The following is a 27,948-nucleotide window of genomic DNA, read 5'->3' as shown; positions in this document are numbered from 1 at the left end:
ATATTCTGTACATACTGTAAATGTATGATGATTGTACTTCTGCATATTTATATCATAATATACTTCTGTTTTACCATGGATACAACCTGGTTTCCATCGCCTTGTACTTGTGACAGTGACAATAACATTGAATCTAATCTAATCTAATCTAATCTAATCTAATCTAATCTAATCTAATATAATATAATATAATATAATATAATATAATGTAAAAATAGTGAAAATGGTATAATAATATGTTTGTTGTACTCGACTAAATGTTGATAATTGTAGTGTGCCAGTAAAATATAACTAAACTGTGTCCTTGAGTAAAGTTATGAAGTATTTGTACACATTTAAAATATTCACTTTTGATTTTTTAGACCTTTCTGACATTCTTGTTCTTTTTTCAGCTTCTAAACAGTTTTAGTGTGAATTCCTGCTCATTCATTATGGAACATCTTTTTTATTTATCTGTTTGCACTAAAATCTGTATTCATTTTGCATATTCATGTTGCACTTATTGCACATATTAATATTCTCTAAATACTGTAAATGTATGATGACTGTACTTCTGCATATTTATATCATAATATACTTCTGCTTTGCCATGCATACAACCTGGTTTCCATTGCCTTGTACTTGTGACAGTGACAGTAACATTGAATCTAATCTAATCTAATCTAATCTAATCTAATCTAATATAATATAATATAATGTAAAAATAGTGAAAATGCTGTAATAATACGTTTGTTGCACTAGACTAAATGTTAATAATTATAGCTTGTTAGTAAAATATAACTAAACTATGTCCTTGACTAAAGTCATGAAGTATTTGTACACATTTAAAATATTAACTTTTGATTTATTAGACCTTTCTGACATTCTTACTTATTCTTTTTTCAGCTTCTAAACCGTTTTAGTGTGAATTCCTGCTCATTCATTATGGAACATCGTTTTTATTTTTCTGTTTGCACTAAAATCTGAATTCATTTTGCATATTCATGTTGCACTTATTGCACATATTAATATTCTGTACATATTGTACATACTCCACTATATATTATCCCATACCCTAAGTTAATTGTACTTCTGTATATTTATATAATAATATACTTCTGCTTTACCACAGATACAACTTGCTTTTTATCGCCTTGTACTTGTAACAATAACATTGAATCTAATCTAATCTGATATAATGTAAAAATAGTAAAAATGCTATAATATGTTTGTTGCACTCGACTCAATGTTAATAGTTATAGTTTGTTAGTAAAATATAACTAAACTGTGTCCTTGACTAAAGTTATGAAGTATTTGTGCACATTTAAAATATCCACTTTTGATTTATTAGACCTTTCTGACATTCTTACTTATTCTTTTTTCAGCTTCTAAACCGTTTCAGTGTGAATTCCTGCTCATTCATTATGGAACAGGCACCACATGGACATTTAATTCATTAATTGACATTATTTAACAGATGTTTAGCAGGATAGAAGTCTGGATGTACGTGCAGATTGCAAAGTTACCCGTGAGTTTCTAAGAGGAGGAAGTGTTTTATCTAATGAAAGGCAAATGTTTTGGAAGATAGCCAAACATTTTACATTAAAAAAAAAAAAAAAGAAATCTTTCAATGTTGCTCTTATGCTATATAAGAAAGGTTCATGCAGCATACCATCTGTTGTTTTGTACATATAATTCCTTCCTGTAAATTGCGGTACCGGGCCAGTTCATCTATTTACAGTACAATAACCACAACCACAGCTGGTGTTTCTGTTTGGATTTGACTGTATTTTGTGATTTAGGATGCTGTCTCCATCACAAACTGGATAAACCGAACAGACAGACCACAATCTCTCTAAATGTGGTTTTCATCCTGCGATGTATTTGTCAGCCAGAGAATGTGTCAGATTTGATTTTGTTCTGTGTATAGTGGAGTCATTACTGAATGCAAACACACACACACAAACACACTCATCTTTACATGGGTAGACCCACACAGATGTCTTTTTGGGGAAGCTCTTCCTGTATCAGTGCATGGGTTTTATAGGAGCTGAGTGAAAGGCAGAGCGGTATGAGCGGTGGTTTTCATCACTCTGGTATGAGTGGGTGTGAGAAACCGAATGAGAAGCCAGATGTGAGCGATCAGGCCTTTAATAAGTTCAATTAGAGCTTCACCTTCAGAGACGGACCATTGTTATCAGGGCTTGTCGCGGGATATAATCACACGAAGAAGTCAGTGGGATGGATGACCGAAAGGTTTTATGTCTTCAATTCCTGATTCCTTTTCCTCACACTACTTTCATTAGAAAAGCATTGGATTTGTATTTTATGTCTCAGGGTCACCATTTTGTTAGTTGTTTATTACCGTTTTTGCCGATTTAACGCTGCAAAAATTAATCTGAATATGAGCAGTGGAAGCAATTCGGTGAAAGCAGTGGATTGAATTTGAGGAGGTGCTGAAGGTGAAATTATTTGGCTCATTTACTTGCTCTTCTCTCTCTTTTTGAATAAGAAGGAATATCAAGGTTTTCTGAAAGTGAGACCCCACTTGAAATCAGAATAGAACACTCATCTAAGCACTGCAGTCTGATAAACAGCAAACATGAGTGTCTGGTTTGGTAGAGTGGAAGGTTTTTAAATTCAGAGAAAAGGGTTAAGGATCTGTGTTTAGTAAGTAAATGTGTCCGTCAATCCATCCCTCCATCCGTCCAAACCCGTCCATCTGAACCCGTCCGTTTGTCCGTCCATCCAGCCAGCCATCCATCCATCCAAACCTGTCTGTCCATCTGAACCCATCCGTCCATCCATCCATCCATCTGTCCATCCATCCATCCATCATCCGTCCATCCATCCAAACCTGTCCGTCCATCTGAACCCATCCGTCCATCCATCCATCCATCCATCCATCTGTCCATCCATCCGTTCATCCATCCATCCGTCTGTCCATCCATCCATCCATCCATCCATCCGAACATCTGTCCATCCATCCATCCATCCATTCGTCTGTCCATCCATCCATCCATCCGTCTGTCTAGCCATCCATCTGTCTGTCTACCCGTCCATCCGTCCATCCATCCATACATCCATCCATCCATCTGTCTGTCTGTCCATCCATCCATCCATCCGTCCGTCCATCCATCCATCCGTCCATCCATTCATCCGTCTGTCCATCCATCCATCCATCCATTCATTCATCCGTCTGTCCATCCATCCATCCATCCATCCTTCCATCTGTCCATCCATCCATCCATCCTACCAACTCATCCATATGTTCATCCATCCATCCTTCCTGCCCAACCCACCCACCCACTCGTCCATCCATCCATCATCCATCCATCCATCCATCCATCCATATAATCCCTCCAGTGTGTCCTGGGTCTGCCTGGGGTCTCCTCCTGGTTGGACACACCCTCACCGTGGAGGCATCCATCACCTGTATTTGGATTAATCAGAGGATGTGACTCCTAAGTTTGATAAACAGTTGTTAATGGTAATTCTTGAACTCTATTACTTCAGTCAGGTTTAAAAGGTTCCACGTGGTCTCAAACACACTAGTATTGCACCATTATTAAAAGAATGACAATATTCTGAATTTGAAGTGTCATATGAACAGTGTCTTTGGATATTCTGAATCAGATATTTTCAGAATGTAGCATTTTCCAAATATATGGAATGTGTCAATATTATTCCAGTTTTGTGAGGGTTCTCTGGACATGTTACAAAGTCTATTCAGTCTTATTTCTGGGTTTTACCACAGGTTGCAACATGCAGGCTCTCTTGCCTCGAGGATTTTCTCTGTTAGAAATCTGTGCTCTAAAGTCCACATTTCTGGTCGGACAGAGAAACACTCCCACTTTTAAAGAAAGATGATATGTATTTTTTATGTGGAGAAAAAATATCCCATTGTGTGGATGAAAGAAGGAGGCTGCATCCAAACAACGAAATGTCCTCCACATTTTCATTTCCCATAAAAGCAGCTTATTAGGAATTTTGTCTTTTTCAGGATAGTTCTGTGCATGTATATGTAACTGTACTTTACTTTGATGTATACACTGTATGAACAAAAGTATTGGGACACATTGCATGCAGGTGTTTTGTTCCTAACAGGGCTGGGCTGCAAAATGATAACATAGATGTCATAATATAAATTTGTATTCTAAAAAATATAGCAATCAGTTTTGGTTTTTTTTTTTACTTCATCTGTTGGGTTAGTTTTGTTTACATTGTCATCTAAAATGCTACATAATGCTTCAGATTAATTTTACACTTTTTTTTTTTTTTTTTATTATTTTAACTGTTTTAACCCAAACAGCCACTGGTGACCAAAAGTATATACCCTTGTATAATGTTTAATAACTATTGATCCACTAATACTTTTAAAACATCTAAATAATTGGTATAAAATGCAGTTTGTCATCTTTTCATGGTCATCAGATATGACCCATTTGGATGTTCAGAGGCTCCGTAGTGAACATGGAAACACTGTCATCTTCTACAACATTGATTCACCAGTGAAACCTATGGAGCTGGATCAATGAAAGTGGATGGATACACTGAATTTATGTTCACTTATTGATATTTTTGCTGAAAAAGTCATCTTTTCTTCAGTTTTCTCTGTTTCTGATATAGTAACCCTCAACTTTATTCTGAGCTTTTATGAACGTCTACATAATTAGTGAATTAAATTTAGGAAAATGTGTAATTTACACTGAAAAAAAGGCAAAACACAGACTATAATATTACAATAAATGGTGATAAATTACTTAAAAAAGGTTAAATAGAGAGAAAAATTCATTTGGGAATGGACACAAAAGCAGCACCGGGTTTTTATAGGTTAAAGGTTCTTTGTCTACATCTGTCAACTGTCAGTCAAGAGATAAAGGCAGCCTGTAAAAATAAATATGGATTTGACATTTATCATGATAATTATTGACAAATAACATTTTCATCATTTCATTTTCATCATGAAATACTGTTTTAATCCAGATATTGAAGCATTTGGATGAATTGTTTTATTAGTAGTTAACGTTTTAACATAGGATTCATTCGTTTAATTTGTTTTATTTCAGTAACATTAGTGATGAGTTCTTTGTGACCAGATTTATGTTTTACCCTTTTCTAGTTTAAATAGTTAAATAGTATGTGAAGCTTATTAAGATAGGAAATATCTGTATGCAAAGGAGTTAATTATCTTCTGTTCTTCCTTTGGATACACTTCTAAACACACACATAGTATTGTCAAACATAGGTGATAAGAAGTAAACTTACTGTTGGCGTAAGTTTACTTACGCCATGTTTCTCGACTTGACTCGGCTCGACTCAACTCAGGTACCAGGTCCTATTCCTGGAGACCGTTTCCATTACAGGATACTACCAACTTTTGAGCGCGTTACTTCCATGTCGTCTGCTCAGAGTTGCTGATAAACTCGCTTGTTGCGTGTTGTCTCGTCAAGCTCATGCTGAGTTTTTTACGTTGGCCACCAAAGTCTGAATCTCCTCGAGCGACCATGGTGTAGTTTTGCGGGCTGTCATCATGTGGATTAACCTACCGCTATATTTACTGTCATCTGTTTTTTGTACAACGGCGGGTCACAGAGACAACTCTCTGACCAGTCGGTGGTCTGCAGTGTTTACAGGTCATGTTTTAGTATCTGTTCCCAGGTCTTGGAACCTCGGCGGAGGTGATACCAAAAAACTAGTACCGGGTACCAGATTCCAGGTCCTTTTTTAAAATGGAAATGCAAAAAAGGCCGAGTCGAGTCGAGTTGAGTCGAGTTGAGTTGAGCCGATACCACGTAGTGGAAACGCAGCAGTAGAGTGGAGGCCTCACCTCTGCTTGATCCAGTTAAGGCGGCCATACACTGTGCGATTATTTCGATCATTGCACGCAGCTCCATCTCAAACTGTGCGAATCAGTCGTACAGTCAGGCTCACGATTCATGTTCTCACACTGTACGGACCGACGCTCGTATGCGACCTGACTGCTCACACTGTAGGACCATACACCACAGGACGCACCACATGTTCCAGTGTTGTATCTGGAAATACAACGTTAAAATACCAAGGAATCCGTAAAAGTGCATAGACGATTGTGTATTAGCGTGAGTCACGAAATGGTAGTGCTAAACAGAAACCAACGAGCCGCTTTGGTAATATGTGTCATTATCTGCGGGGAATCAAAAAAGAAGAAAAGACAATGATGTGTTTGTTGCAGGAATTGGTTGGCCAGACGTGGACAGTATAGGCTGTCATCCTACAGCAGGAACTAGAGGTAAGCTGCAACAGCTAAACTGCACTAGGACAATAGCCAGCTACTAGCTTGTACGCTACTGTACGCGTCTGTGTTCGCGCATGCACAGTGTGAGAATTTGAGGCACATCGGTTCGTGGCACTGCTTTGACAGTGCGATACACTCATGAGGAGCGAGCAGGATTTCAAACAGCTCCGTTTTCCTTGCGAACACACGATTGTTGGTCGTGAGGTGCTAATCGCTTCTCTTTACCCCATGTACACTGCACAAAGCATGACACACGATTACAGGCACATTGAGCCCGATCCCAGAAATAGTCGCACGAGTGAGAAATCATCTCTAAACTCGCACAGTGTAAGGCCGCCTTTAGATAACTTTAAGTTAAAGACCAATCCATTTGTACGGGTGAGCCCGCCCAAAGGGAAATAAATGTACAATTCATCTTATATTTGGGGCTCATTGTTCTTTGAGCCCTCAGCACTGGATGTCCATCTTTTGTCAACTTTGAGACCGAGCCAGATCCAGACTCATCCCTGGAGCTTCCAATAGAAGAACACATTAACAATCATGATAATATTTTCTCCAAGCTGTCCCAGTATTTTTGTCCATGTAGTATGTATCAAATCAAACTTTAACATTAAGGCAATATGTTATTAAAACAAACCACTTTCTAATCTTACACAATTTAGTCTTGAAACAACATGTCTGCAAGTTGTGGTTACAATAATACATTTAATTTGGCTGAGCTGCATAACTGAAGAATGTAAGAGGGCCAGATTGTTGAACGTGAGAGAGGCTGTTGGATTATTTTTCTGCCATTCACAGTTCCAGTTTCACTAAACTAAACCACAATAATGCAAACAACAATGAGTTAATTATTCAGTTTGAGAGCTCACTACAGCGTGAGCGGTATTGCTTCCAGTCTGGGTCTCCGCACCAATGCAAAGCCCAAAGCCCAGTGGCCAATTACAGCCAGAAAAACCTTCCCAAGTGGTGCTTGGACATATTCCACTATAATAAAAAGAAGAAAAAAGACATGCCTGGTGGCCTATTATATTTATTTTATGCAAAGAGTCTATTTGGAGGAAAGCCACAGTTTAATATTCAACTGTGTCATCCATATTTCTGTTTGATATTTAAACTTCCTCTGTGGATGTGTAGGAAATAAAGAGCAGCTTAAACCACATAGATTAATCAATGGAATTTATGCCCGTTCATATTTCCTCTGAACTGGCTGGCAGCAACCCATAATGCTTTGCAAGTGATTTAATCAGGGGTCTGAGCTGTGGAAATGGCGTTATTATTTTGATCATGATCAGTTTTCCCCCTCACTGCTACAATTCAAACAAGCATGCCCATTGAGCCAACAAGCCAACACAAATTGCCCTTTGCATCCAGCCTGTGATTGCAAAAGTTTTTCAGCTCAGTAAAAGAAGGCGACATTCACCTGCAGCCTCTAAAACCAGGGTGAATACATATGGGCTGAAAGAGTGTCATTTACTTTTTCCTTTCTTTGTCATTTTCAGGGCCCCTTTTATAGCTTCTTTATGACTTTTTGCAGACTTCAGTCAATTAAGCAGTCAGTCATGTAAAAAAAAATACAGCTCTGGAGAAAATGAATCCAAAAGTTGCTCTAATTTCGAGACCTAAACCTCAGTGAAAACCACTGGAATGTGATCAAGAGGAAGATGGATGGTCACAAGCCATCAAACAAAGCCAAGCTGCCTGCATTTCAGTGCCAGGAGTGGCATAAAAGACTCAACAGGAATGCAAAAGACTGGAGCAGAGCATGCCAAGATGCATGAAAGCTGTGATCAAAAATCAGGGTTATTCCACTAAACACTGATTTCTGAACTCTTCCGGATGTAAAATATGAAGATTGTGTTGTTTAGAGATGAATATGACCTGGTTTTCTTTGCCAAAAAAAAAAAAAAAGCTGCATTTTTGTTCTTTTCGCTAATTTCTGCAAATAAATACTCCTAGTAATTGTCAGTTGTTTCTAGAATAAATTAAGATATTAAGTAACTTGAACACACACCTACAATTAGTATAACCAGTAGTCTTTTATTTTTCTCCAGTGTTATTTAACCCATAAAGACCTAATGCTAATTTTGTGGCAGTTCCCAAATGAATTCTCCACTCTAATTAACCCTTCTTAAGTGATTTATCATCATTTATTATAATATTATCCTTTGTATTTGGCATTTTTCACCGTAAATTATGTATTTTCCTACATTTAATTTCCAATTCTTAATCTAGAAGCTCACGAAAACACAACAAATTCAAAGGTTCTTATATCAAAACAAAAAAAACTGAAGGAAAAGGGACTTTTTCAGCAAAGATATCAATAACTGGATATTAAAACAAGTGTGTTCATCCACTGTTATTTATCAAACTCCATGGGTTTTACTGATGAATCAATGTTGTAGAAGATGAATGTCCAAATGGGTCATATCTGATGACAATGAAAAGATGACAAACTGCATTTTACATCAATTATTTACATGTAATGATAGGATTAGTGGATCAACAGGTATTAATCATTAGATGCTTTTGGTCACCGGTGGATGTTTGGGTCTTTCTATTGAGTTCATCAGAAAAAGAAAGAAGAGGGTGCAAAATACAGTCACGGAAAAAATGATTAGACCATCAAAAGTCATCAAAAACAATGGTTATGCAATCAAGTACTAACTCCTGTGTGTATCATGTGACTAAAACAGACAGAAAACATGGAATTCCAAAAGCACTGTTTTTGTCAGTACAATGCCATAGATATTTTGTTCATTTCATTTATTTGTTTATTTCGAGCATTTACAGAATACATGCAAGTTCAAAAAAATTCCAAAATCATTTATTTACACTCGAAAAGGAGGGGGGAGAAGAAAAACGCATTTAATCCCACCCCCATTCTCATCATCAAATAACTTAACTTAACCTCTTAAGACCCAGGAAATGTCAGCAAAGTACAAGCTTTTTTGTTTTTTTATTAAATAAGAGCCAATATTGGAAACATCATGAGGCAACAGTTTTTTCAGATGCAGTTTTCAGAAATTTTATGGAATGTCCTTTGTGGTGGACAGTTGTTTTTTTCTTTTGTTTGTATAAAGTTGTGAAACTCCTGTCCACAAATGTGGACAGTGGGTCTTAGGAGGGTAATAATGTTTGAAATATTCACTCCTGTCCTTAGACTTCAAGCCAGAACAATGAACAAAATAGGCCAATACCAAATTAGATTAAAGTCATTCAACAGTATTTACATTATATAACCAAAATGTGTGTGGAAAGTAGAAACAAAGTGGTGTTACCATGAGTAACAGTTAACCATCAACTTACATTATAATAATTATATACCAGCAATGTTAAGAAAAAAACTACAATATCACTAATAGTAAAGGGCAGCACATACCAGCAATGCTAAGAACAATACCAGAAGGTAAAGGACAGCTAATATATCAAGTAGATGAGGAACAACAAGCACACATTAACATTTAAAACAGAATATTGATGTAACATAGATATTAAGACCCTCTATTGATGTAAGAACTGAAGTAATTTTGGTTATTATCAAGAAAACATGGAAAATGTCTAAATATCAGCTCTGAAATTAAACTCTTATGAGTTGTTTTTGTTGTTATCATTGTATTTGTCCAAACAAATGTACCTTTAGTTGTACCAGGCATTCAAATGAACAAGAAATTGAAGAAAACAATGGGTGGTCTAATCATTTTTTTCCGCGACTGTATAAATATGCAGAAGTACAATCAACTTAGGGCAAGGGATAGTATATAGTGGAGTATTTACAGTATGCACATAATATTAATATGTGCAGTAAGTGCAACATGAATATGCAAAATGAATGCAGATTTTAGTGCAAACAGATAAAATAAAAGATTTGCATTCCATTACCTTACATGTATGTGAGTATGCATATTCATGATGATGTGATGTCTGTTTTTCTGCTGTTGATCAAACTTTTACTGAGATTGGGAATTAATCTCACTAATTTTTGATTTTCTGTTCTTTTTGATTACTATCAAAGTTATAAAAAATTCATTGGAAAGAATGCATCTCGGACCAAAAGAGAGTTTGTTTGAGGTGCTCTTTGGAAAAAGGGATTCAAAAAGTAGATATTGGACTGGAAGAAAAATCCAAGGCACTCTCTTTAAACATTAAAATGCCTTTATTAACATGGCACGGTCATATCTAGACCCAAAAAACACTTCAACGCATTTCGGCTTCAAGCCTTCATCAGGAAGTCAAACATTAATTTGATGCTGAAGCCGAAACGTGTTGAAGTGTTTTTTGGGTCTAGATATGACCGTGCCATGTAAATAAAGGCATTTTAATGTTTAAAGAGAGTGCCTTGGATTTTTCTTCCAGTTTGATATCTACTATCCAAGTTAATTGGTATTAAAATGAACGAGAAACAAAGAAAACAAGGATGGTCTAATCATTTTTCCGTGACTGTATATTTCCGAAGAATGACTTTGCAGTTCATAGCTGACAGTCCCAAATGTTGCTTTGCTGTTTCTCATTTTGGCATGAGAACAAGGGTGGGAACATGTTAAGCTGCTGATGATCTGAAGCCAAAGTCTTGACTCATTTCTGCGTCATCTCCTGCTGTAGTCTGGATTATAATCAGAAGGGCGCTCCCAGACTTCTAATATATGACACTCTATCCTTCACCCAGTAATGCATTTAGTTCAGTTAAGTTGGCTAATACTTTACATTTCTGAACAGTTCCCTCCAGATCCCCCCCAAAGCACGCCCGGAGCGAGGCTGGGGGAGATGAAGACACCAAGAAACAGAAGTGCAAGTCGGAATAGTGCGCACACAGTCCATCCTTTTACTTAAAGATCCATTTCTCAGCCTTTGTGTTGGCAAGAATTGGCCCCACAAGCTTTAGCTGAGCCTGCACTGTTGACCCCCCACTGAGTGAGGAAAGCGAAGAGCTTTCACTTAAAGGATATCAATAAATTATCACTATAAAGCCGGAATCCATAACTCGGTGCAAGTGTGAGCCGCAGCAATCACAACTGAGCGATGGAAATGGCGCAATCAGGCGACATTAACATGTACGTGATAATCACTGAAGTAATTGGCTCATTTGAAGAAGACTTTGGCATTTTAACTTTACTCAGTAGGAGAGAAAAAAAAAACAGCTTTGAGATGCTCAGATCTTCAGACTGATTGAATTTAGAGGAAACGGCAGAAAAATATGCATCTATTCTGGGTTGATTTGAGAAAAACAGGATGACTAACCTGTGATGGGTTTGAGTTGATAAACTGCTGGTAAAGTGATTACACTGGAAAAGTAATTGCTCTCCTAGAAGAAGATGTGTAATTAGAACTGTAATGACCAATCAATTCATTGATTAGTTGTCAACTGCTAGATTAATCCCCTTCCTTTTCGATAATCTTTAAGCCATTTTATTAAACAAAAAAAACTCTAATTCACCTTATATTTGTGTGTGTTCGGCTTTCTTTTCTATTATGTGACTTTAAACTGCATAGCTTTAAGTTGTTGATCAAATAAGACATTTGAGGATGTTATTTTGGTCTTAGAGAAAACTTTTCAACATTTTCTGAAATTTTATAAACAAAATAACTGAACAGTTGTGGAAATAATGAAAGAAATAATTGTCTATTGTAGACTTTCTAATATCCTGATGTGCAAGCATTAGTCCCCTTCTATTTCAATAGTCTTTAAGCAATTTTATTCAATTAAAAAATATCTGATTCACCTTATATTTGACATTTGAGGATGTTATCTTGGTCTTAGAGAAACATTTTCAACATTTTCTGAAATTTTATCGACAAAACAACTGAACGATTGAGAAAATAATCAATAGAATAATTGGCATTTGCACCCCTATTAATAATCTGATGTACAAGCAATGAAATTTTACCAAATTTGAGAAAAAATTAAGTCAAAGGTGCTAGTTGGCTGTAGTTTTATGACTTAATGAGAGAGTAGGTGTTACCAAAAATGTTTCCTCCCTCCCAGTTCCACCTCAAATCACCGTCTTATCCATTCAGACTCTTTCTGGTGTGAGACTTAGGCTACGTTTACACGGCAACACTAAGATCCAATTCCGCAAAGATTTCTCCTTTGCGTTAAAAAATCATTCCGCGTTAAGACGAAGCCGCTATGATAACGATCTGCGTTCACATGAGTCCGCGAGGACGGCTGAATACGCTGTAGTGGCCATGCCAGACCAGTAGCAGGTGATGTAGAGCTGTAGTGAAACAGTGGCGGTAAAACACGCGCCTGCGCACAAACGATTTCCGGTTTAGACAGCCTTTAAATGAGAAGAAGAAGAATAGGCGGACAACACTATTTACAAACAACAATGGCGAGTGGTAGAACAAAGATGCAGGACTTCTTTGTCTGGACAGACGATGAAGTTGGGTTGTTGCTGGATGTGGCCCTGAATTATAAAAGTTAGCAGCACGTATTTTGTTCTGACACCGGCCATTGTTGTTGTGGTTGTTCGTTCTTTTTCCGCAGCTTTATTGTGTCATAGAGGCTGGCAAACCAGCTGGGAGGCGCATTACCGCCACCAACTGGCCTGGAGTGGGTTAACTGGTGGTTCTTGGCTACGCGCGCATGCGGTGACGTCATATTTTACCCCGGAATTCTCCGACTCCCGTTAACACGGAGCTGGAATGCGGAGCATATCGATAACGTTCCACCCTGGACCCTGGTATCAAAAGTTTCTGGATTTGGGCACTCTAGGCACCGTTTCCATGTTAACAGAAGGCTAATCCGCGATGAAATCTTCCCGGAGTCGACTGAATCCGACGCCGTGTAAACGGCCCCTTATAAGTATATGAGCACCTTGAACCCTGGGGAACCATGGGTCATATTAATACCGATATTTAGCGACTGAAGTTAGTCAATGTGTCGTTCCTGTTTATAACTTCATTTCCCATCATGCAGTGTGGTACTGCACTTCCTGTCAACCGTCATGGTCATAGCAACATGATTGTAAGGCTATTGTATTCCAAAATGACTAATATCTCCCAAAATATTGGTCCTATCAACTTGCCAAGATATTTAATGTGACGATGGGACTGTTCCTCAACTGTAGGCAAGACATTTAGGATGTTATCTTGGTCTTAGAGGAATTTTTTTTTAACATTTTCTGAAATTTTATAAACAAAATAACTGAGTGATTGAGGAAGTACTCAACAGAATAATCGTCAATCGCAGCCCTATTAATAAACTGTTGTACGAGCAGTGAAATTTCACCAAATTTGAGGCACTGATAAAGAAAAATTAAAGTCAAAGGTGCTAGCTGGCTGTAGTTTTATGACTTAATGAGAGAACAGATGTTACCTAAAATGTTTCCTCCCTCCCAGTTCTACCTCAAATCACTGTCTTTTCCATTCAGACTCTTTCTGGTGTAAGATTTATAAGTGTATTAGTGCATTAACCCCTGGAACCATGGGTCATATTCATACTAATATCTAGTGACTGAAGTCATGCGGTGTGGTACTGCACTTCCTGTCAACCGTCATGGGTATAGCACCGTGATTGTGAGACTGTTGTATTCCAAAATGACTAATGTCTCCCAAAATATTGGTCCTAGCAACTTGCCGAGATATTTAATGTGGAGACGGGACTATTCCTCAACTGTAGATACCAGATTGGCAAGTTAAAAACGTCGCAATTTCTCAGAACTGCGCAGACACACACACACAGATGCACTGAGACCTTCCAGTATTATGATATAGATTAGATTAAATGTGCATAAATCTTTGTATATATGCAATGACACTTCATCATATATCGTGCAACATTAGCCACATTTGTCAGTTGTTTTCCAAAGTATGTAAGGTTTAGCATATTTTATGTTTGATGCAGATATTTTCCAGAATATTATACAGCAGTGTTATTTCTATATACTGTAGCAGACAGACACTGCACCGTACAGGATATGAGCAAATGTGTAAAAGGTGTCTGTCTGTAAATAATAATGTCTCCAAATAAACAGAAGCGAGTAAAGACATGTGGCAGAGAGGCAAAGGTGGAGGACTGGGGAATACACCATGGGGAGGTTTATAGAGGAATTGGTAAATATGAAAAGGTAATGGTCCTCTATTTCTCTGAGGCCAAAGTGGACGGAGGACGTGGAGTAAACCGCTGGACGACTCCCAGCGGTCTAATAGTAATAGAAGAGAATTGCAGCGTTTGCCTCTTCGCACTGACTGCCTCAGCACTTGTTTCTCCCTGAATCCTCCATTTTGGATCGAAACGTTATAAACCGGGCTGTTAATTGCGATGTTAACTCAATCAGTGGTGACTCACAGGAGATGGTTGTGTTTGCGTGCACGTATGAGTGCACGTTGCATTGTTTTCTGTGTCTTTCTGTGCACGTGTGCGCATGCAGGACTAATGAGAGTTGGTGCTGAGGTACGGAGAAAAACAGCAGAGGTGAGCTTCATTACCGGGGGAGGAGTCTTGTTGGTGGTAAACAGACAACAAGTGAATTTAAGTCACACCGTTTGTGAGTCGATAGTTTATCTCCTGATGAGCCGATGGCGATTACCCATAGTGCCGTGTTTTTAAAGGGCCATGCTGACCTCAACGTTATTGGGAAAAGCTTCCACGACAGTGAAACAACACACACAGACACCAAAACCAAGGAGGTACAAGACTTAGTGTAATTACTTAAATAAAAAGTTTAATCAACCAATTTTTCATGGCATCCTTCTTGGAAAGTAACAATGATAAATCAATGCAGACACCAAAAAACCTCATTGAAGCATTAATTAGACGTAAATGTCTGTTGGCGTAGAGGTGTGACAGTGTGTGTAGTGACAAGAGCATTTATGCAAAAGTCAATCCTTTAAATTAAATCATACTCTTTCTTTTGTGCTATTTTTTACAAAGCAGAACTCTGCTCATAATTGCTTTTTTACTCATACAAGGACATCGTAAGGAGGAGGGGAACAAATCTTTGGATTTCTCTGTTAGAAAGATTTTGAAAATTGTTTGAAAAAGTGTTAAATGCATTCAACTCAACATTTTCATTTTCTGCTGCATACCTTATGACATTACTTGATGAAAGCAGCTGTGGAAGTGTGCATTTGCAATGCATGCTGGATAATAATGGTGATTTTATTCTTTTATCATAAAAATACCTCTGAAGAGTTGAGAGTGGGTTTTTTTTCACTGTCAGAAGCTATTACTTGTCTTTTCCACTTCGCCTACTGGTTGGACTGTGTTTGTTAAAAGATACACCTCGTCTCTTGCATCGGTTTTAATAGATTGTTGGAAACAGTTGGAGCCTGTGGCGGTAATGTAAGGTGAACCTAGAGTAGAACAAACAGCAGTAACTTCAGACTGTGAGGAAAACCTCAGTGGGTTCAGACTTTTCATATCCATTCATGTCAGTGGCAAAATAAACAAATACTCCTGCTATGATATTATTTCCCTGATAGTCAGAGGCACTCGTGCTTACATTTTCACTTTGATGCAATCTAGTAGAGTTATTATTCAGAAAAATGACGGAGGACACAGATTTATTTTTGGCTTATCTGCAGAAGGATTATGACTTTTAAGACGCACTGAAGCAAAACAAAAATGATTGCCATCATTCATGTGGAAAGTGACTGAAATATTTCCTGATAATGTCCTTCTGTATTTGTCTTTATTTTTGCTGTTTACAAATTAGAGGCAGATATTCCCTGTGTGTTTTACTACAGGATTTATAGATTTTCTGCATCTGTAGATGCTTGGTTTTCTGGCCACTCTATGTTTTTAAGTGTCTTCAGCTGTAGCAGTACCTTGCCATTGTTATTTATTGATACCGGAAGTATTCTCCAAAGACTCTTTTTAGTGCAGATGTGAAAGGTGCAGCAGTGCTATCTTTGTCTCCGTCTTTCTCACTGTTTTTTTTCTCTCTCTTAACCCCCTCCTTTTTTTTTTCTTTTCTTCTTCTTCTTTTTTTCTCTCTCTCTCCCTTGCTATCCGCCTCCCCTGGCAGTCTTCACCAGCTTGTGCAGCCTTTACTAACTAGCTGCACACTCCCACTCATAAGAAAATGATGATGAGACAGCAAAACCACCACAGAGACAATGCACAGCAGAAAAGAGAGGCTGCAGGAGGAGAGAACACGACAGAATGAGAGCCATCAGTCTTTTTTATGCACTTTTACCACATATATGTTCATCCTGGGGGAATACTACGTCTCTGTCTAGGACTCTGCCGATCTTCCTTTGCCTTTTCCTTTGTTGTCATCATTCACTGCATTTTCCTCCCTCACCCAACCCTTCGCCTCCCTACCTTAAGTTATTAAATCTCCTCTCACCATTTTCCTCTGTTTCCCTTCTCTTTTCCTCCCTCCGTTCCTCTCTGCCCTGCAACCTTTCTGTCTTGTGCCACTAAGTGGACTGCTTATATAACACCATACACCTTGAGGGACTTCCCGCCTCCTCTCACAGCCACCCTCCTCTTCTCACCCCACCCTTTTAGTCTCCCTTCCTTATGTTTTTCTTCCCCTCCCCTGCCACCTTACCCCCCACCCCACCCCAAAAAAAAAAAAAAATCATCTTTTATTCTTCCTCTTCCATCTTTTTTTCTGGTGGTGGCTGGACCTTTTGAAACAAATATTCCTCCTGACTGTAGCTGCTCTGCTGAACTGAAAACCACATCAGTAAAATACCAGGGTTATATGTCATTACAGTGTTGAAACCATGAATCGATTAAACGATTAAGATGATAAACACTCAAGTGGTGTCATTTGCACATGAATAGCGTCAAACATCCTCTTATGTGATGGTTAAATATTGTTTATTTCATTGTTAACATGAAAAACATGCAATTTAAACCTCAAAGACCGAGAACTATTTTTGTGGGAACTTCTGACTGATTTTATCTCTACATTTGTCCTTTCATAAGTTATTTATCACCATTTATTTTACACTAGATTTAGCATTTTTCAATGAAAATTAGGGATTGTCCCATATTTGATTGACTTATCATGTAGATATTCATAAAAACACGGAATGAATTCGAAGGAAAACTAAAGAAAAAGTGTTTTGTTTTGTTTTTTCTATAAAATATATCACTATCTGAAGATAAAACAAACATCTGCAACTACTGCATTTATCAAGGCAAGGCAAATTTATTTGTATAGCAACTCATACACAGGGTAATTCACATTGCCTTACAAAAATGGAAAAGAGACAGGTTGAAAACACACAGTTACAATTAAAACATAAATAATAATCAATTAAAATAAAGTAAAAGAGAAGTGTGCAGATAGAACACTTTCAGCTGTTACATGTACTCCATGGGTTTTACTGGTGAATCGATGGTGCAGAAGATGACGGTGTTTCCACATTCACTACAGAGCCTCTGAACGTCCAAATGGGTCATACGTGATGCTGCATGTTACCTGAATTATTGATATGTATTGCTAGGATTAGTGGATGAAAAGTTTTTGAACATTTTAGATCAGTAGATGCTTTTGGTTTCAGTGTTAAAAGCTTTTTTGGAGGTTTTCTCTTTTTTCTAAAAAAAAATAAATAAATAATAAAGTATAGACAAAAAATTATACACATGATTGAAAAATTGCTGGACTAACCTATGATGACGATGACAGTGAAATAAATAATTGTAGCGCTATCGTTGAAGCCATGTGAATGAATCTATGATAATGTGTTTAGTAACTTTTTGTGAGTTTTTTTTTTCAGATTTTCTTCCTTTATGTCCATCTATCTAAAAAAAAAAAGCCTTTAAAAGATTTGAATCCGTGAATACTATGAAGTGAACACACACACACTGCATCTCCCCGTCCGACATTTGTCACCTTAAATTCAACACCTCTTGCACACTGCTTCCCCCCCACCTATTTCTCAATGACTGCATCACTCTACCACTCTTTACACACCTCTGGCATCCAGGATTTTCCTCATTGCATGTTTTCATATTCATCACATCTTCTTTCTGCCACTTTCATCTTCAGTCTGTCTACTTACCATTCTATCAAAACCCACACCCATTGTACCACTTTATCTACCTCTATTCCTCTACTCTCCCCGATCTCAACTTCCTCCCCTCCTCCATCCCTGAGCCCCCCCCCCCCTCACCTCCCCTCCCCTTCTCTAAATATAGTCCCTTTGAAGCATAGCTGTGTTGTCTGTTCCCGCAACACTGCGAGACAAAAGTCTGTCATCTCACATCTGAGCAGCAGGGATAGAAAGCAGAGATAAGATTGATGGCCCAAAAGAACACCGGTTAAGAGAATTGATATTCATCTGCCTCAGCATGTGTGTAATCGCAAACGAAAAGACAGGGAAGGAAGATGAAAAGGGATGGGAGTGGGAGAAGAAGATCCAGAGAAAGGAACAGTTGTAAGAAGGATGATGCAGAAGAGAAAGGGCGGGAGAGGGAGAGAGGTGTTATGACATTTCTGATCCTCATTTTGTAATTGAATAATAATCCCTCTGGAGGCCTGACCTAGTAACGTATGCATGCATGCACCTTAGTGTGAGCGTGTCCACGGCGATACGTGCGTTTCTGTGCAACACGTACACGCTCAGGGTTGGTTAGAAATGTGCATACATGCATCCTCCTTTGTATGTGTCAAACAGAAAATGTGTAAGGAATGTCTAAAAGGCAATAAATGAGTGCAGAGGAGCTGCTGTAGAAATGTAACACAGCACAATACCTCCACCTACTGGACTAAAGGAGTCATTACAGCTGTAGCCCACACATGTTACACATCACTGCAACTAAGGATAATTCCCAACTCATCAGCTCACCTGCAGGAGCCCTTCTAATGACTTCTACTTTGTCTAATTACAGATTGTGTAATTTACATAATACGTATACTTAGTATTATAAACAGTGAAGATCTCAGCGTGGAGGAGGGATGCAAAATGATAACACATCATTTCATCACAGTAGTTTACTGAGCAGCCTTGAACCCTATTAAATGCTTATAGTATCGTCATATATAACACATGTACACTGACACACACACACACACACATGTTTAGCCTTATAGCAGCCTCCCTTACCTGCTACTAGGGATGTAACCATATGAAAATTTCATATCATATTGTGACCAAAATTAAGGAAGAATTAAGGAAGAGGGACATATATTATTAGTAATATTGTAGGGAGAGGGGGTGGGATTAAATAAGTTGCACTTCTTCCCACCCCTTTTCGGGAATATAAATGGAATTATTGTGCTTTTCTTCTGACTAAGATTGTGATGATTCTTGATATTTGTATTATCATGTATGTTTTGCTAGTGCATATACGTTAAATTTCATTGCATGTTTGGAATAAATCACTAAATCACAATCATTAATATTGTGGTATTGTTGAAATTGTGCTCAAAATGTTCAAAAAGTACTAATACACACACTGAAATAATTTAACCAAGTTGTATTTTGAAAAAAAAAAAAAAAAGTTAGCACAATGTACCTTCTGTTGCAGAAACATTCAAATATTAACCCTTAGTGGTCTGAGCCTATTTTGTCTCTTTTTCAGTACTTTTGATTTTGCCTTTATATACTATATAAACAAATCTTTACTATACACATGTTTGGGATCTGTTTTTTCAGCACAACTTCATCTATATCATCAATTATTTTTTCACTTTAACCTACTATGTCAATATAAAAGGCCAGAAGACACACACACCAAAAAAATAAATAAAATCTGATTTGAAAGATGTATATAATTTATTGCATAAATAACACACAGATGCTCAACAAACCATTTCAAAGACTTTAAAAGTGAATATTGGTTCCAAATGTTAGGTATATAAAATCAAATTTTAATAAATTAAAATTATACTCAAATATTTGACATAAAAGCAGATCTTTATCTAATAAAATAAAATAATTGGCACAATAATCACCAGTCACAAGTGTTTGCTCCTGGAGGATTCTGTTGGGTTTCTGTAAATTGGCTTAGAGTCTGGTTTTGACCAGCTCTATATATAAAGTGTCATGAGATAATTTTTGTTGTGATCTGGCGCTATATAAATAAAATTTTGATTGACTGATTGATTTAAATGGTTTTCCCCTGTAAGTCGCTTTGGAAAAAAGCGTCTGCCAAATGCATAAAATGTAAATGTAAATGTAAGTCTTTACACAGGATTTTTTCCCCTAAACGTGCGTTAATCAAACATGGTTATCATGATAATTAGAAGTTAAATGGTAATACTAACTGTCTGCCATTTTACCCCGGTTTATTGTTATACCGGTAACACTGGTCTACAAGTAAAATGCTTCCAGAATAAAATTAATTAAATTTTTCCTCATGTGAGTCACTGATAAAGAAAAATCAAGTCATAAATGCTGGTTGGCTGAAGTTTCTGAGATACAGTCTTGGGTCAAAATGTGAAATTCAAGAATTAATGAAAGAATGGATTTACCGAAAAGAAATATTAGTGTCAGAGCTACCAGATCTACTTCAAAACAGTGTCTGCACATGACAATACATTCACTCTACAGGTTCTATCTAGTGGAAGATTTATAAATCTACTGTATAAATGTACATAAACCAATTTATATGTATAACACTCTATCATATACCTTGAAAACATCAGCAAACCAGCACTTTTGTCATTTGTTTTCCAATTAATCTTATTAAAATACGTAACATTTAGTACATTTAATCACTGAGGCGGATAATTTTGAAAAAATTGTAGACCTGTGTAATCGTTACATCCCTGGTACACTGACACACACACACACACACACACACACACACACACACATGTTTTAGCCTTATAGCGGCCTCCCTTACCTGCTACCAGCGTGCTCATCCATCAGCGCTGTTTGGTCCGTCATATGTTCTGTGTTCAGGCCGGTTCCCCTGTGGCCATAGCATACATGGCCACTGACAGGGTCTCCTTCCGCCTCAGTGACCCGGCTCAGGGGGGTGAACAAAAGACAGGAGTGCAGATTATCATTCTCAGCACCAGTCCCAGTACTCGCCATGAGACATTTAGTGGGGAGAAAAAAATGTGAGTCTTCGTATGCAGAGGGAATAAAAGGTGTAAGGGTTTATCTCTTGAAGGAACAGGATGTTAAAATATACTGAGGGAAGAGCCAACAGACTGCTCTGCTTTATTTTATTTTTGTCTCACCTGCAGTGTTGAAATGATTAGTTTGTTATTCAGGCAGCAGACAGGCAGACTGATGCTTGTCCATTTTTATTGATTGAAGTTACTCATCAATTCATCTGTTTTTCTCTGCTGTGTTTTGCCTAAATTGAATCCTCTGAGTTTCTGACAGCTGGAGAGTTATGTAAAGGCATCACCATCGGCTCTAATATAACGGTTTTAGGTATTTTTTTGTCGGTGTATGATAATTTTTCAGTTGCAAAAGCCTCGTTGTTACTGTGATGCTGCTTGGCAGAAACCAAGAAGCCATGGAATTACTAGTGTTTGCCAAAAAACATGGCACAATACTCAGCATAACAAAACATTCTGAGTGAAATTACACCTGTTTTTTCCCTCCTCTCCTTGCTCTAGCTTCTCAAAAAATTGTTTCAAGGAAAAAAGTACTTTTAAAGAAAGTGTATTTCACAAACATTTTTATGATCTTTGTTAGCTGAGGATAATAGGCATACATATAACAGTTTACACAGGAATGTAATAGAATGGAAGCATATATCATGAATTACCAAAATTAATTCAGCAAATATTCATCACAATGTGAAACAGAAACATGAAACAGACCTTCGTAAAATAATTGCCAAAGTAATTTTTTCAGATTTTTTTCAGGGAACAAAATAACTTCACCAGAAATGGAATATTTGATGATTTAAGGTGACGATATGAATGCTGCAGTTCTATATACTTTAATATGCCTATAAATGAATTTAATATGAGTAGCATTTTGGATCATTTTGTAAATGCTGTGAAGAAAATGGATCAACATACTTCTGACCTTCTTTTAGTCTTTTAATTGTATGAAGAAACCCTTGAACAGTAAACAGTAACTCCTGTAACTTTTTGCCAGATGTGGAATTATAGCTAAGAATGTGCAAACAAAATGAAGAATCTCTAAATGTATGAAGAGTTCATGTAAATACTGGACACTGACTCGTAATACATTTGGTGTTTTACAGATTTTTAAATTAGAAGTGTTTGTTTATAGTATTGTACAGCAAGTTTTTTTTTTGTTTGTTTTTTTTTTTAGAATATATACTAACCTTAACCCTTTCATGCATAGTGGTCACATCTTGTATAGTCATGGATTTTGTTGTTTTTGTTCCGTATCAGCCAACACAGTGGATGCTTATGCATCATCCATACACTGCAGTTCATACCATTACTGTCACTTTGCTGTTCTTGATAAACCTGATCTGCAGTATCATATTTGAGTATGAATCAATTGCTAATTGTTATTAGACTGTAATTAACAGGTTTTTTTTAAAGAAAAAGATGTTGTTTTTTTGCATGTTATCTGAGTGTGTAATGCCTAGTATTATATAGTATGTTAAAATGTGAGAAAACATCAGATTAGCAGCATAAAAAATGTTTTTACTTCATAGTTTTCACACAGTTTGTCGCTTCAAAAATGAAACGCATGGTGATATTTTTGTAACTTTGTGAAAAACAGGTTCATAAAAAATTTTCAATCACATCGTTTTTTGTTTTTTTTTTCATGCCTAAAGAGGAATTAAAACACTCAGGAAAAAAAATATTGATTAAGGTTCTCATAATTCATGCATGAAAGGGTTAGTGTTAATGTTAATCTGGTTACTAACCAGCCTGTTTAGTTTGTTTTGTTATTATATGTAAACTGCTGAATCTATCTATCTATCTATCTATCTATCTATCTATCTATCTATCTATCTATCTATCTATCTATCTATCTATCTATCTATCTATCTATCTATCTATCTATCTATCTATCTATCTATCTATCTATCTATCTATCTATCTATCTCCATCTCTCTCTATCTATCTAACTAAAAAACCTTCATATTTATATTTTCTCATCAGCAGTTCTTTATTTTCACTTATCCTTTTCTCTCTTGTATTTGTTTCTGACCCAGGCTTCGGAAGGAGGGCTACACAGTACAGGTCAGCGTCAACGACTACCTGGACATCTACTGCCCGCACTACAACACCAGCCAGCGGGGGACACTAGAGCGCACCGTGGCCGAGCAGTACATCCTCTACATGGTCAGCTATAGAGGCTACCGCAGCTGCGACCCTCAGCTGGGCTTCAAACGGTGGGAATGCAACCGGCCCCACGCGCCCCACGCACCCATCAAGTTCTCAGAGAAGTTCCAGCGTTACAGCGCCTTCTCTCTGGGCTACGAGTTCAACGTGGGCCAGGAGTACTATTACATCTGTGAGTCCTGGCCAGTAAACACAAGCACTTGTTCATTTTTTTTTTTTTTTACAGTTTGGAAAAGCCTCAGGGTGCAGTACATCCGATATTTGAATCTGAGATTTTAATGAGGAGCCTCTTTTCAGATGCTGTCACCCACTCGTATTGACCACATGTGGGTGTTGTTAATGGATTGTGGAAGTTGAGCCGAGGACAGGCGTTTACACAGCTGATTGTCGATGGTCTTGCGGCCTGTAGAGGGCACAAGGTTGACATTTTTTGTGTGTGTTGTCCTTGTGTTTTTAGCCACACCCACCCACCACCACGGCCACAGCTGCCTGAGACTGAGGGTCTACGTCTGCTGCTCCACTGGTGAGACCTAATAACTCCACTTCACCTCTATAATGATCCCCTGCTAATTATACATCATTTCATCTCCACTGTGTTCTCTTTGTATCTCCCAAACACACACACAGTCAAAGACGCAGACACAAAACAGACACAGATGGAGAAAAACTCAGATCTGACATTCTGGGCTCAGTCAGAGGGCTTTTCTGCCTTGCACTGGTTTTGATGATGGCGTCTTTTCCCTCGAAGCTGTTCTTTGAGACTGATGGCTTAATGTTATTCTTGTCGCTGTGCTATTACAGTAATACTCTCTCTCTTTCTCTCTCTCTTTCTCTGTATCTCTGCACTGTAAAAAATGACTGTAGAATTAACACCAAAAAGTTGTAAAAAAAGTGACAATACAATGCAAAGTTGTTTATTTGAAAAAAAAAATTGTGTTAACGATTAAATCAGTGGTTTCCAACCTTTTTTGGCTCATGACCCCATTTCAACATCACAAATTTCTGGTGACCCCAGACATTCAAAATTGAGACTTTTTTTCTAAAATTAATTTGTTTTTGATCATGTAATAGTTTGCTGTACTATATTGCAAATAAACGTTAATTTTACACAAGATTTAGTCTATATAACGTATATTATTCTGGATGGAGGCAGTAAAGCCAGGTGTAGATTACTGCACAACTGGATTTTCCTTGGTCCAGCTTGGATTTCCAAGGCTGACAATTAATACTGAACAAACAAGAACTCAAACTATGAATTATGAAAGAGCTGCAGCATCTGAAACTGACCACAATGAACATTTGAAAGATAAACAGTACCACAGTGCTTCAGTTTCAGCTTCACAGTTTGTCATGTCTTTTATGGATTGTGATTGTCTCTCTCACCTCACCATATATTTTTATTAGTAATTTATTTATTTATTTATGTATTTTTATGAATGACTAGAAATTTCAGGCAACCCCATTTGAATTCGAGGGGATCCCACGTAGGGTCCCGACCCCAAGGTTGAAAAACACTGTGCTGTCCACTAATTACACACACTGTGGTGTGGATGGCCCTTTAGGTTTCCTTTTTGCACAGGCAGATATTGTATGGTATCTGGTTTTACCACCGGTTTTCTGGTAAAGGAGTTTTCATGATGGAATTATCATAGTTATTAGTTATTGGGATTGTCTCTGTCAACTCACCATATAGTTTTTATTAGCAAGTTTTTCTTAATTTTTATCAATTACTAGAAATTTCAGGTGACCCCATTTGAATTCCAGGCGACCCCACGTGGGGTCCCAACCCCAAGGTTGAAAAACACTGGATTAAATCAAATATAGCTGTAGTTCTTACAGGAAGAGTATGTAAACAAAACCAGATTTGTATGTAGAAATTATGTATTTCTGTTCTTTTTAGAAAATAAAACTGTAATTGAAAAACAATGTGGTGTCATTTCATTTGCAAAGATGTTGAAATAACGGCCTATTTTTATTTTTATTTTTTTAATAAAAAAGTTATTAAAAAAAGTAAACATTTACCAATTTAACATTTTAAACTTGTAAATTAATGGGTTGGTAGAGTTGGTAGAGCGGCTCATCCTGTAACCAAAGGGTTGGTAGTTCGAATCCTGGCTCCGACTGTCCATATGTCAAAGTGTCCATGGAAGACACTGAACCTTAAATTGCTCCCAGTTGGACCTGGTGGCTTTGGAAAGTGCTTTGGACACCATGAAGGTGTATAAAATGTGCTAAATAAGTGCAGTCCATTTACCATTTAAATCCGATGTTAACCTTTTCATGCATGAATTATGAGAGCGTTATTATGAGAGTGTTTTTATTCCTCCAGGCATTAGAAAACAAAGCGATTTGATTTAATGTATTTTATGAACCTATTTTAGACTTAAACTTAGACAGACTTTATTGTCAGATATACAAGCGTATACAGAAGAGAATGTTGTTGGATTTGCTCACTACAGTATAAAATAACAGAATAAAATATAGAATATAGACAGTAAAAATTTAAGATATGTACACAGTGGAATATAGACTGTGCAAAAGGCAAAAAAAAAACAACTGCATTTTTCATAGAGTTGCAAAACTGTCCACTCAGCTGGACACCATGCATTTAATTTTTGAAGCAAAAAAACAACTGCCAGTTTTTTTTTCTGTAAAAACAACAGGATTTTTTTTACAGTGTCGTCTGAATGGCATGCTCTCGTGAAGCCACACAAACGATGTAAAGGTTAAAAAAAAAGAAAGAAAAAATGATTCAGCTGCAAGATTCAGCTCTCTCTGCCATCCCTCGTTCTCTGTCACTCCCCATCCCTATCTCCCCTCTTGACCACCTCCACCCCCTCTCCTTCACTGTCTCTGGTTCTCTGATGCCTGCTGCTCTGTATAGTGTGTGTGTTATTTTTACCCTGGTAGCCGGCTCACTCCCCTGCAGGCCTTTGATCAGGGAGCCCATTGCTGAAAGCCTCCCCCCTCTCCTCTAACCTTGTCAGCACTAATACATCCCACACTCAGGCCAGTGTCAGCCCCTGTGTACACATCACCTTAACACCACCATCACTCCCCCCCCCCCATCCCTGTGTCACGGCTAATCTATTGATGTGTCTACCACGCCTCCATTAGCTTCTGTGTGTGCTTGTGTGCACAGCAGGACGTATGTGTTGCTGTTTGGGTCTGTGCACATAGCAGCGTTTCAGCCATATTTCTTTTTTTTTTTTTTTCTTTTCATGTGCATGCATGTGTGCATGAATGGATATGTGTGCATTGGTGCGTTTACTCAGTTTACGATTCACAACCTTTACTCAGCGAGGTCAATTTAACAGCTTGCTATCAAAAATGCCGTTCATCTCTGCTGGTTCCAAACACTGAAAGTCTAACACTCTCACAACTCTCACAAGACTTTTATGATAAGAAAGAGATGTGAATATTCATGTCATTTAACTCTAGGAGGAGTTGCATCAGAGTTATAGGCTCACTCACACAAACACGACACAAACACAACACAACACAAAAGGCGAGTGAAACTATGGAACAACCTTGATAAAGAATTAAAGACATGCACATCAGTCACCACATTTAAAAGGATGTTGAAAACTAAAGTATTCATTAGGATAAACTAAGCCAATTACCATTATCAATCTAAGATTTTGCTTAGATTATATTATTTATTTATCCATATTATTGTTTAAAACTGTGTCATCTTGTTATCTTGTTTTGTTTCTCTAACTTTCCTTTTTGCAAATAGGGCAGGAATAAATAAACTGTTGCTTCTGCCTACACCTTTTCACCCACGTTTAATATAAAAATCCAAACTGTATGAATATATATATCATGTTTTATTAAATGGACGAATAAATTACTTACTTACACACTTTTAATTGAAAAAAATAGAAATATGTAGACCTATACACGTTGATAAACCCACACATCATTCATTGCTTGATAATTTGGCAGTGCAGACTGGATGTAATTCCATGTCTAGACAAACAAGAAATGTAATCATGCTTTTTGTCCACGGGCTCCAAATGCTTTAATCTACAGATGGAAGTGTGGATTCAGAGTCCAGGATTTCTTCCTGCTTTTTACAGCGATTGGGTTACACTAAACGCCTTATGTTTTTCGATAACTGTATAGAATTTAATGGTGCTTAAAATGCAGTCAGTGCTGTTTTAATGGGCTGCTTTCTCCTTTTCTCTTTGTGTCTCTCTATTTCATTTCTCTGCTTCTCTTTTTTTTTTTGCTCCTTTATTTCCTTCTCACTGCCTTTGTGTTTATGTGTGGTGTGTTTTTCAGTCTCCCAGGCAGATGATGACTCCAGTCAGACTTCTCCCGACTACACAGTCAGGCCAAACATCAAAATACACAACATTGGTGAGTGACTCCATGACTCTGTGTATGAAAAATGAGCACAAGCCAATCGCCAGATCCTGGTCAATATTTGGCTGTGGCTGCAAAACCTGATTGGTATACCAGTCATTGTGGAATGGAACCAACCATTTGTTAGTTTTTATTGTAAGGTTGGCAACAGAAAATCCACAGGCTGTAGTTGGTTGA

General features: G+C 37.5%; 1 protein-coding gene across 1 annotated transcript in view; it reads left to right on the top strand.

The window, feature by feature from the left end:
* The window catches only part of efna3a (ephrin-A3a), a 143,744-nt gene that overhangs the window by 96,072 nt on the left and 19,724 nt on the right, over positions 1 to 27,948 (top strand). The window contains exons 2-4 of the mRNA XM_030146520.1: positions 23,271 to 23,572; positions 23,858 to 23,923; positions 27,688 to 27,765. Coding sequence (XP_030002380.1) covers positions 23,271 to 23,572; positions 23,858 to 23,923; positions 27,688 to 27,765 — 446 coding nt within the window. The remainder of the gene's footprint in view (positions 1 to 23,270; positions 23,573 to 23,857; positions 23,924 to 27,687; positions 27,766 to 27,948) is intronic.

Source organism: Sphaeramia orbicularis, chromosome 11 (assembly GCF_902148855.1).
Source record: "Sphaeramia orbicularis chromosome 11, fSphaOr1.1, whole genome shotgun sequence".
NCBI classification, from domain to species: Eukaryota; Metazoa; Chordata; class Actinopteri; order Kurtiformes; family Apogonidae; genus Sphaeramia; species Sphaeramia orbicularis.
The sequence above is the reverse complement of the archived record's forward strand: the minus strand, read 5'-3'. Positions and strand labels throughout refer to the sequence as shown.